This window comes from Dunckerocampus dactyliophorus, chromosome 13 (assembly GCF_027744805.1).
Source record: "Dunckerocampus dactyliophorus isolate RoL2022-P2 chromosome 13, RoL_Ddac_1.1, whole genome shotgun sequence".
Lineage (NCBI taxonomy): Eukaryota > Metazoa > Chordata > Actinopteri > Syngnathiformes > Syngnathidae > Dunckerocampus > Dunckerocampus dactyliophorus.
The window spans coordinates 23,120,065-23,131,970 of record NC_072831.1 but is presented as its reverse complement, the minus strand read 5'-3'; the positions used below and the strand labels follow the sequence as shown (position 1 = coordinate 23,131,970).

At 41.7% G+C, this 11,906-nt stretch overlaps 2 protein-coding genes across 22 annotated transcripts in view; both read left to right on the top strand.

The window, feature by feature from the left end:
* Positions 1-1,791: 1,791 nt before the first annotated feature.
* On the top strand, positions 1,792-9,821 carry LOC129192944 (heterogeneous nuclear ribonucleoprotein Q-like). 5 transcript variants are annotated; one of them, XM_054797425.1, is made up of 13 exons: positions 1,976-2,130; positions 3,612-3,771; positions 4,536-4,654; positions 5,054-5,161; positions 5,303-5,416; positions 5,673-5,849; positions 6,057-6,192; positions 6,494-6,699; positions 6,811-6,960; positions 7,056-7,177; positions 7,249-7,571; positions 7,768-7,911; positions 8,312-9,821. In XM_054797425.1, the coding sequence occupies exons 1-12, from the start codon at positions 2,095-2,097 to the stop codon at positions 7,890-7,892; spliced, it is 1,776 nt and encodes a 591-aa protein (XP_054653400.1). In that variant the 5' UTR covers positions 1,976-2,094; the 3' UTR covers positions 7,893-7,911; positions 8,312-9,821. The 5 variants fall into 5 exon arrangements, with proteins under 5 accessions (XP_054653402.1, XP_054653405.1, XP_054653400.1 ...); XM_054797427.1 differs by lacking the exons at positions 1,976-2,130; positions 8,312-9,821 and adding an exon at positions 1,792-1,938 and having other exon boundaries at positions 7,768-8,050; XM_054797429.1 differs by lacking the exon at positions 7,768-7,911 and having other exon boundaries at positions 1,977-2,130; positions 8,315-9,821.
* Positions 9,822-10,440: 619 nt separating this feature from the next.
* Positions 10,441-11,906, top strand: part of snx14 (sorting nexin 14) — a 58,230-nt gene continuing 56,764 nt past the window's right edge. For all 17 annotated transcript variants that reach the window (XM_054795789.1, XM_054795791.1, XM_054795790.1 and 14 more), the window contains exons 1-3: positions 10,441-10,621; positions 10,709-10,850; positions 10,911-11,031. In XM_054795789.1, the coding sequence (XP_054651764.1) occupies positions 10,714-10,850; positions 10,911-11,031 (258 nt within the window). In that variant the 5' untranslated portion in view covers positions 10,441-10,621; positions 10,709-10,713. The remainder of the gene's footprint in view (positions 10,622-10,708; positions 10,851-10,910; positions 11,032-11,906) is intronic.

Genomic DNA, 11,906 nt, shown 5'->3' with positions numbered 1-11,906 from the left:
CAGCTTGATACTTAATTGAATTCATCAACACACCGACAAGTATTTAAAACTAGCTGCATATGGGCCAGCACAGTGGCATAGTGTTTTTCCTCACAGTCAGGAGGGTTCTAAACTTCATTGGGGCATCTCAGTCTGGAAGTTGAATGTTCTCCCTGTGCTTCTGTGCATTTTCTCCGGGTACTTTCTCCGGCGACTGCCCATATCCCAAAAACATGCATGTTAAGTTAACTGGAGATTCTATATTGTCCGTGTAGGTTGCAAATGTGAGTGTGAATGGTTGTTTGTCTAAATGTGTCCTGTGATTGGATGGCGACCAGTCCAGGGTTTACCCCTCGCCTCTTGCCTAAAGTAAGCTGGGATAGGCTCCAGCTTAACCCAGGTAAAAACAAATGGTATAAAAATAGATGGATGGCTGTTTATCAAACCTGCTAACCTAAATTTAGTTATGTTTAAGGGCAAAATGAATTGATTTTTACTTCTTATGGAATAATCCAGGTACGACCAGTTTGCTTTAGGTCAAGGGTGTCCAAAGTGCGGCCCATGCTTGTTCATTTTTGGCCTTTGGCATATTGTAAAAATAAAGTCAGACTTCGGTTTTCGTACGCCCTATTTTTCGTACAATTCGTTTTCCGAAGACAAATCTTGACAAAATGTTTTCATGCAGGCAAACATTGCGCAGAGCAAAGTAGTTTGTTTGCCCGTGTATCATTTCACAGAGACAAGCACCCAAACAAAGTATCCCATGAGTTGGTGACTCGGCCTCCATGTATTTCTCACTGACTGAGCATCACCCAGCACACTCACCCCAAACATTTTAGATTTGAAGTCCTTATGAAGGAGGATTAACCTCCCCTCCTGCGTTTCCCCTCCTTGCGGTCTTCCATACGCCAACAAGAGTCTTCAGTAAAGGTAAAAGTGAGATAAATGTTAATTTATCCAATGTATTAGTCATTTGTATGTATTTCTCGTTGCTTTCTGTGTGTAAAACTACAATAATTGTCCATTAAAAGTATTTAATTCTTATGGGAAAAATTCCTTCGGTTTTTGTGCATTTTGATTTTTGTCAGACTTTTTGGAACGGCTTTCTAACGAAAACCGAGGTTTCACTGTAAAAATGTGTTAATGAGCTATATTACTAGATACTACACTAACGTGCTTTGTCACCTATAACACAAAGCTATGTTTTGTTCAGCTATTTGAGCATACATTGACCTACACTGGATTGCTTTTAGCATCCTTAATGTACAAAATGTATGGATAAAAAACCTCTGCTTTAGGTGAAAAACAGCACCATACTTAATTGAACTAACCTCACCATCCAACAATTCACCATGTGTTCTGCTCAAGCAAAGCATCCTATAGCTTTCATTGGCATGAACCCTTATTCTTTTGTGTGCATGAAATCCACGACAAGGGTGACACAGTGTGGGAGAAAGCCAGACCTACAGCAAGGCAGTGTTACCAATGCTGCTCTTTGTTGTTAAGATTTTATTTGTGATGTAGAGTACAATATTTATGAAATGGTGTTTCACACTATATATGCAAGGTTATTAAGAACCCGATCTGACTTTCATTCATTTCTTTACGCGCTCTTTTATATCGTCGAGTTATAAGTGTGTGGTATAATACAGAAGTAAAAAGGTGAAGAAATGTGCAGCACAAGCGGTAGTAACAGTTGCACCCTTGATGTACAGCCATAGTGGTGATGCTCTCCACTCTACACACGCTTACAAGGCAGAGAGCCCGTGCACAACAGCGCAAGAAACCCCGTCGACGAGACAAAACTCGAGGCGTGAACGTGGCAGCCATTTTACATCATCAAGAGTGAATGACTGAGGCCGGACCAGTGCCGGGAGTTTTCCACTTTTTCTGTCTTTCAAACATAACCCCTATCTTCCAAATTACTCTACACCACACACGGCGGTGATCCAGCGGCAGGTAGGACGATCGCTATTGTTTATTTACGTAATTCTCGCTCCGTTTGCTTTGTGAAAAGTCCGAGTCGTTACTGTGTGTTTCAAACAATGTGGGGAACTGGTGGTGGCGGCTGGGAACGACTTGCCCGGACCGGCTTTTTGAAAATGGACTCTTCCTATGTGGCGACACGTTGGCGGACCACGCACTGAGCAGGTTAAATCCTTATCTTCCCCTGCTCAAACGATACAAGCTTTGTCTTTTTAATAAGTCGCGAGGTCTGTGCCGAGCATTGGGCAGCTAACAATGGCCTGACTGAAATTCCGTTCGAGTTAGCATGCTAGCCTAAACTAGCCTATTTTGACAGATCATGGAACTGACACGCTCATTGTCATCACATGCTGACTGAAGCTAGCTGACTACAGATATTTATAAATGTGCTCCAAATGGTTTAAGCAAACTCACTGTCTCTTCGCGTTCGACGTTCGGATGCCTTTTTTGAAGGCGTTGCACAAACAGCGCTATGTTACTGTTTAATCAATCCACTGCTAGTTTGATTAGCATTAGCCCTGCAAGCTAGCCTGCTAGCTTGACCAACGTGCGCGAAGTAGTCAAGCTAGTTAAACAACTTCAACGCTCTTTGAACTAATCTAAACCCCAAATCTCAAATGTGATTGATGTAAACTTTGGAATTTATGCTTAATATTGATGTTGCAGAGATGTGGAAATTCTCATTGAAAGCACGTGTTTGTGACAATGTGCAGTAGTCACTTCAAGGAATACTTTGAATATTAGATTACACATCAGCGCATGTTATAAAAATGAAATTGCTGTGAAGGTAGGAAATTGTACTCCTTATTTTGCAGAAACCGTGTTGCCGGGTTTTGCATCGTGACCCAATTGCTGGCCTACCTAAGCATAGACCAAAACAATCTAAAGTGATTCATTGTCTGACTTAGTTTTAGTATAGATATCATTGAGCGGCGTTTCCTGTTTTTTTTTCAGGTCAAAAGATACATCAAATTGTCACACACTGTATGTTAACTAATAAAGCACACTGGATGCATTAATTTACCTTTGATAAACTGTGACCCATTTTGGGACCCCACCCAAAGTTCAGGAGCGCCTGTCATAGGGATCCTGCTAAAGTGACTTGAAGCCAAAAGGTGAAAGGGTTCATTCTTTGCATATAAGTGCCAGAAACCGGAAACTGCAGCACACTGATGGAACACGTGTATCAGCTATCTAGTCTGTGCTGAAGTCAGCAGTGAGACCATGTAATTTAGAGGCCAAAGCAGGCATGGTTTCTGCCGTAGAAGCCGACTTAGCGCTAACATGTAAAACTTGGCTGAGCTCCGTCACAGGGGTACTGCCGCAATGACAAGTGCTGCAGCGTTTTACAGGATGTCATGTTATTGATGTCTGTGGAGAATCGGGTATGTGAGTTGTCTGCTATGCAACCAGTATTTGAGAGAACTGTGTCAACTGCCTGTGCGGGTTGCTTTATTATAGAGTCCAGATAGTGAAAAGTCCGTAGACTTGGGGAGGCCGCATAGCTTTGATAATGTATACACAAATGTAAAACACTTTATATGTGAAATGATCTGCCTGTCAAGTTTGAGAATTTCCACTATCCTAAACACATCCCAGACTATTCCATTGAACCAGGATTAATTTGGGTCATTGCATTTGCACAGATTTCTGGAGACATGGCCACAGAACATATTAATGGAAATGGTCCAGAAGAACCAATGGACACCTCTGCTGCAGTTACCCATTCTGAGCACTTCCAGACTTTATTAGAAGCTGGTTTACCACAGAAAGTTGCTGAAAAACTAGATGAAATTTACATAGCAGGTAAGGCACATTTGCATATGCTAATATGCAACTCTTTTTGTTGATTGATCTCTTGCATGTACTGTCACGTCATCACCATTTTGAGTGGGGAATTTGGGATCCCAAAGCAACTTTTTGTGGTTCCTACCAAAATGGGTACTGCAGTGCTACATAATATCAAATTACACATCACAGCAGTGTAAATGTGTAAATGTTTGCAGCATTTGCATTCCCTTGACCCCTTGGTATGTGAGGGCAACTGAGTTGTCCTCCCACTGTGGATGTCTTACTAGACATATCCATTGCCACAAAGGAGTTGTGAATATTTTTTAATCTAAAGTGTACAGTTTAGTACGAGGAGGGCCACAAAGAAACTTTGGTAATATCTTTCTGACCTGTTTGGTCAATCGCATTCAGAAAAGTACCACTTAATCCAGATGGATCGAATACAGAAACAATGGCAACAGCTGCCTGGTGTTTGGCTGCCTGGGACAGGTGATGGCCCCACTACTGAGCGGTACACACACCAGCTCATTAGCAACTCAAAGTAGAGGAGCGCCGGCATATCAAGTTACTGTCACATCTGGTGTGATTAGTTCTGCAATATTGTGCGTGGACTAAAGTATAGAACACAGCTCCTTTTATGTTATACCTGGCATATATAAGATCCCAGGTTAATCAGCTGATTGACAAAATGACTGATTTGTATGCTGCGTTTTAACGTCAGAAGTTTGGTATTGATTTCTGCCCTCTTTGCATGTGCTTTTTCTTCCTCTCTGCCACAGGATTGGTGTCACACAGTGACTTAGATGATCGAGCGATTGAGGCTCTGAAAGAATTCAACGAGGAAGGTGCTCTCCAAGTCCTGTTGCAATTCAAGGACAGTGACCTCTCACATGTTCAGGTGTGGTAGCAGCATATATGATCTTTGAACATTTGTTCACATAAGGGATGGGCATAATAATCCGGATTATTTTCATTATGTGGAATTAATTGGAGCATTTGATGCAAGATTCAGTGCACTGCTTGGTTGAAACCAACAAAGGCGCTGTTGATTCAGTCTCAACTAATAGTTGACAGGCATCAGCTATGGGGAGTTCAGACACATCCACACACATGCAGGCAACATAATTCTGCTGAGGGAAACCTTGGCATTGAAATAGGGGTTTATTATATTCCCATAATTGATCAGTCAAATGCCCATTCCTACTTCATGCCATGCAGACATGTTAATTTGTAAGATCTAAAAAGTTCAGTTGTCATTGGTCGTTATATACTTTTTTCTTTCTACTATGTCTTTCAGAATAAAAGTGCCTTTCTTTGTGGCGTGATGAAGACATACAGACAAAGAGAGAAGCAAGGGACCAAAGTGGCAGACACCAACAAAGGACCAGATGAAGCCAAAATCAAAGTGAGAACCCATTAAAAGTGTATAAAGTGTGAATGTTTTAGAGAGAGAAAATACTTTTGATGGTAACATTTAGTATGACAGTTCAATTTGAAAACGCGTGTTTTAATAACCACCGTTGGTCAAACCCTGTTCTCCGGCCAGGCGTTGCTGGAGAGGACTGGTTACACACTGGATGTAACTACAGGCCAGAGGAAGTATGGTGGTCCTCCACCTGAGTCAGCTCATTCCGGAGCACAGCCAACTGTTGGGACTGAGGTACAGAAACAAATGTACAGTTTCTGGATGAATGAGTAGATGGTGTATGATTTTATAATTTGATTGATAAGGTCTTAGTGTATATGTGTTCAGTGTCCAAATGATGACATATATCATCTGTAGTAACTTTGGTTACAATGATATCTTACCGCTAAGAACTGACCGGACACCTTTAGCGAAGGTCTTGCCATTTTTGTCTGTAACTTGGTAACTATTTTAAAGGAGAACGCGTGTGATCATTTTTCTGTCCATGCAGATATTTGTTGGCAAAATCCCCAGAGATCTCTTTGAGGATGAGCTTGTTCCTCTGTTTGAAAAAGCTGGGCCCATCTGGGACCTGCGTCTAATGATGGATCCTCTCAGTGGCTTGAACAGAGGCTACGCCTTTGTCACTTTCTGTACTAAAGAGGCGGCACAGCAGGCTGTCAAATTGGTACGTTTTGCTCTCCTGAAAAAAGAACAAAGATGGTATGATATGAAGATGACCATGTAACCTATTTAAAATTAAGTATACATGTTGAGTGCACACCCCATTCTCACTGCCCAAATGTCTTTAAAAATAGGAATTAAAAATAACTGCATCATAATGATGCTAATGCCTGTTTTTGTCTTACTACTTGTTCTTTTGTTTGCTTTGCAGTGCAACAACAATGAAATTCGACCTGGCAAACAAATTGGCGTGTGCATTTCAGTGGCCAATAACAGGTTGTTTGTCGGCTCCATCCCCAAGAGTAAAACAAAAGACCAGATTGTTGAAGAATTTGCAAAAGTCACAGGTGAGTTGGCACTTTGTATTTCGTGCTTTTTTGTTGACATGTAGTGACTGTTTCTGGACTTGGACTTTCCATTGGACACTGCCACCAATTCTAATGAGATAATTATAAGCTCTTATCAAAAATACTGCCTTTACAAGACAATGATGTGCAGTAGCACAGCAAAGTAGTTGACTGACTCAACAGTGCCTCTGCTGGTTGCAGCCTATTAGTGCACTCCCATGTGGACAAAATTTTATGAGGTGTACTTGTTGCCATAAGTGAAAGTTTTGACACCCCACTCCTTTTTGTTTCTGATTCATAGAGGGTTTAAATGATGTCATATTGTACCACCAACCTGATGACAAGAAGAAGAACCGTGGCTTTTGCTTCCTGGAGTATGAAGACCACAAGACAGCGGCTCAGGCCCGCCGACGTCTGATGAGTGGCAAAGTGAAAGTGTGGGGCAATGTGGTCACTGTAGAATGGGCTGATCCCATCGAGGACCCTGACCCAGAGGTCATGGCTAAGGTAAAGCTCAGGGCCGCACGCACGCACAAGCACAATCGTGTAAAATGTAGACTAGTTTTCAGACAACCCCACGAGGCAAACATTTCACACTGAATTGTTTCCATTTCATAGGTGAAAGTGCTGTTTGTGAGGAACCTCGCAAGCTCTGTTACAGAGGAAATTCTTGAAAAGGCCTTTAGTCAGTTTGGCAAGTTGGAGCGTGTGAAAAAATTGAAAGACTACGCATTCATCCACTTTGAAGAAAGAGATGGTGCCGTGAAGGTACTAAAATACAAATGCATACTGTGAACATGCAAGATAGTGGTTGTGCACACACACAGAACTATTTTCTAATGTCGTTTTCAACAATTTCACAGGCTCTGGCTGATCTCAATGGAAAGGACCTGGAAGGAGAACATATTGAGATAGTCTTCGCCAAACCTCCTGACCAGAAGAGGAAAGAGCGCAAAGCTCAGAGACAAGCAGCCAAAACACAAATGTAAGAGGAATTAAATCACACATTGCTTTCAAAAGCAGGCTCCCTTGTTTGACATTTATTTGCTGTTGTAGGTATGATGAATACTATTACTACGCACCTCCACACATGCCGCCACCCACGAGAGGTCGCGGACGAGGCGGGCGTGGTGGTTACTCTTACCCTCCCGACTACTACAGCTATGAAGACTATTACGATTACTACGGCTACGACTACCACAACTACCGGGGCGGCTATGACGACCCGTTCTATAGCTACGATGATTTCCAGGGCTCTGGGAGAGGACGAGGAGCAAGAGGTGGTCTCCGCGGTATCAGTCAAACCAGGGGCCGTGGCAGCATCACACCTAGAGGGAGAGTGGGCTTCTCACAGCGTGGCGGCTCTGGAACGAGCAGAGGTAGATGACATGTTAAAGCGAGAGTGATATAAACGAGTCACATAGTGAATACAAAGCTAGCCATTGGTGTCCGATAACTTACTTAAAAAAAACTCTTGGTACAGTAGATCCTACCTATTCGTGGTTCAGCCTTCAATCCCCTGCATATTTGCAAAATTCTTTTCTCTCTTTTTTTTTTTAATGGTAACTTAAATAGAAAGTGGTTTGATGGCGCTATCTACAGTGGAAAAGAGTGCTGCATCTATGAATCCAACAAAGGGCGCTGTCTCGCAAGTCAATTCACAATATTCTCCAGCAGGAAGATGCTTTGACAAGATGTGATGTGTAACTGCACGTTTTTGTAAGTACAAGACTGTATACTGTGTGCATGTAATTCTTGATGTCTAAAACTTAATTAAAATTTGTTTAACTGTGAGGCATATTATAGGGATTAGCTATCAAAAATAGGCATTTTTAGGGCTTTTTAGGGGTGTGTCCATTCGTGGTTTTTTGACATGGGGGGGGGGGGGGGGGGGCTGCCTTGGAATCAAATCCCCGCGAATAGTGGGGATCTACTGTATGTATTTGATTTCTCAAGTAGTCATCTCAGACCATATGACGTGTGAGCACTAGATAAAGCAGCAGACCAAGGTTGTTCAATTAAACTTCAGTTAAAAACGGGAGGAATTCTTGCCGCACTGCTAGAGGCTGTGCTACATGGTTTATTAAGCAAAACGTTTCTTTCCCTCTGATTGGTCCAGCAGGGAAGCGGGGCCGAGGGCGGTCCTGACCTGTCAAACACAGCGGATACTGACTTGATGTGTGGGGTTACACCATGAGCTGCAAAGGATGTTGAAACAAAAAAAAGAGCGTGACAAAAAAAGGTCCAATGATATTCCAGCCTTACAGAAGAAGCATCTCTCCCCTTTCCTGTTTGTTTTTATTTTTTTGTTAAAATGAAACTGCCACCTTTTTAAAAGATGACCGAACGATTTTGTGTACTCGCCTAAGCCTCTTTCGCCCCTGTGCCCCTCTAGCTAGCCCTGACAACAGGGTGTCAATTTATTGCCCTAACAATCTCCCCCGTTCCCTGTCCCCGAACATGCCATTTTTAAATAATTATTGAAGAATTTGCACTTTTTAAGTTTCTTAGGTTTGAAGTGGCTCGAAGGAGCTTGATGCTATTGTATATTTTTGTGCTAATCGCAATTTTTATTGTTGGAATATCCACGTTAAATCATTTTGATGTGGATGTTTGAAAGAGAACATTTGCAGGTTTTTATTTAGGGTGTACCCACCTGGCATGGATAAGTCAGGCATTCCAAGAAAGTGGTTCTTTTCAGAACTTGTCTTTAAAGGGTTGGTTGACTACCTCAGTACAGAGGACTAAACTACCCGGCCTGTACTGTAAATAGGGAAACTATATTGATGAAAGCAGGGCTTGTTCTCATACAAAATATGCACAAGAGCTGCGGCACTCAAACAATGTACTTAATGTAATATAGTCATTTTTGCTGCAGCTCTGACACTGCAAACAGTCAAACTGGGCATGCAAAACAATCTCATCAGATGAGTCCGAATGAGCCCTGCTTTTATCCTATTTTGAACTGAATTAGCTGCCTCGCTTCTTCAGAGTATGTAGTTACTGTTTGTATAGTTTTGTTTTTGTTTTTTGTTTTTTTTTTTGGATAAAATGTTACTTTGTAAAGGCTTCAATGTCACGGGCATCAGACAGCCTTTGATTTTAATGGATAACAACAAAATAAAGGCCCTGCAGTGTCCCTTTGTGCCACTGTAATCCAGTGGGTTTGTTTATTTTTAATATATCAAAACATCTTCAGACATCATAATCATTTAACATCATCGCCAATCCAATTGTGTAAGGTCATGTTCATCTGGACTGGTCCCTCTTCCATCTCTCAAAACCAGCGACTGTGTACAAGTTCGTCTTGATGACCAGTTGGGCATTATGTGATGCCTAAAGTTATGGTTTTGGTGTTGGGATCACAACGTGGTATAAGGGATGCTGCAGTGAATGAAATCTATTTCCAGGTATATCTCCAAGGAAACTGTGCTGTTCAATTCCAGTTTTCTATACAGTTAACTCCCTCAATAAAATTCATAACCACCTTTTGAGAAAAAAAAATGTTAGCAGTTTTAAACTATTGTTGGTGGCCAACAACGTTTTTTGCATTCCTGCAAATAAATTGTTTTATACTGTAAAATGGAGGTGAGTGTAACTTATTTTTGTAATAAAGTTTTTGATTTCTATGTGTGTCTTAAATCATTTGATGACGTCTACGTGAGACGATTGAAGGTAGAAAAGCACCTTTAGACGAATTGCAAAAGTAGCAGTTGTTGATACTGGAGGACCAACATGAGGAAGTCCCAGTATAAAAAACCGTGGATTAAAATACAGTTCAACTGTTAATTAATGTCTGCTACGCAAATATTTCCAGCTCGAGTGTCATAAGAAAAATGTCTACGTTTCGGTTGCAGTTTTATTAACCTAATTTTCAAGGTGAATTGAATTTAATAAGTGTCATGCTAATGGACAGCCAGATGACGCTACCGGGCAGCTTTAACTGGTCAAGTGCAAAACGAAATGACGCCATGCTGACTTAAAAGTGCGTCTTTCCCTTCTATGTCCGTTATTTTCTTCGTATTTTGTCTTAAGTGGCCACATAGACTCTGTAGAGTAGCACTATTTCCCTCGCTAACTCAGCGACGAATTAAGGACCACCGAATACACAGTACGTGGTTTCTGTTTTAAATAGTAACAATGGCTACCAATGTACATTTAAAAAGCCTTTTTGTGTTGTGGTGCTGCTGAGCGGAGGTGACATCACACCGACGCGCACGTAGCCCCCATCCCCCTAGTGACGCCCCCTTTAAATGGGACTTCAATGCCAGCCATGTCTATGGTAGCAGTTAGCCAAACATTGCTGTGTGCGAATGATGCTCTTGACAATGACACTAATCTGTTTCCATTTTAAACGGCAAACGATCCACACCGAAATATGAAGTAAAACATCGGTCCCTGAATCACTGCAACGTGCTCGGCGTGTAAGGTAAGCTGTGTGATATATTTTTTTTGAACGTTTACGAATCGTCGGGTTAATGTGTACAAACACCACAATATATCTTGCATTCTGCAGCAATAATGGGATGCTTCAGGGTTTTCCTGCAGCGTATAAGACGCAAAATGAAGCTGGACCTGCTCAGAGATCTGGGTCGACAGTATCCAGTGTTCTGCTTCCTGCTGCTGGCCCTCCTCCTGTCCACAGTGCTATTAAACAGGTACACTCACACGTCAGTCCTGCTGTGGAATGGATGCGCCAACCTTTTCCCCTCCCACAGATACATTCACATCATCATGGTAGTTTGGTCCTTCCTAGCTGGTGTTGTTACTTTCTACTGCTCCCTGGGGCCTGAGTCTCTGCTGCCAAACATCCTAGTAAACATCAAGCCAAAAATAAAGGTAGGATATATAGTACAGTATATCACAACTCACATTTCAGTATTACAGTATATCATGTCAATACTATAGAAATTAAACTTAGATATATTTTAGAGTAGCCAGTGTACTCTCTAGTGTCTACTGTCAACAGAGCTATTATTGTCTTGAGGCAATGGCCATACGAACACAGATTTTAATTTTATTTGATCTATATCCACATAAAAACGCATTCATGGGCTGTCATGTGCATTTTGGCCAATCAGAAGCCTGAAAAAGAAGCTGACTCGGTCCTGCATTATAACGCCTTTCCGTTTAATATAATTATATATAAATGTATGATGCTGTGTACATTAGCTTTAAAATCACTCATTTGCATGTATTGTTTTTAATTGTCCTTGGGGGTTATAAGTCCAACGCGCTCACGCCTACAACTGCACGAAATGAAACTACCCGTCATCACCCATAAGTAATTACTCATGTTCTGTTGTTGAACAGGATTGATATACATACTGATAATGTCACAAATTTCTAATGACACAAAACAGAAAGCTCTGTTTCACCCGTCCACATGCAAACGCTAAAGCCGGAGTTAAAAAAAAACCAAAACAACATTTACACCAAAACACAGAAAAATGATGCATTTTTAAAATATCTGTGATGGTGTGGACGCACGGTAGCCTAAATAGCTGGCAACACAAGTCTTGTCTTCCCTACAGTTAAGCATGGTATTGGGGCTGCATGAGTCCTGCTGGCATTGAGGAGCTGCAGGTCATTGAGAGAAAACATGAATTCCAACGTGTACTGTGACATTCTGAAGCAGAACAAGATCCCCTTTCTTGCAAAAGTGGGCTGCATGTCAGTTTTCCAACATAACGGCCCCTATAAATAGCCTGCAA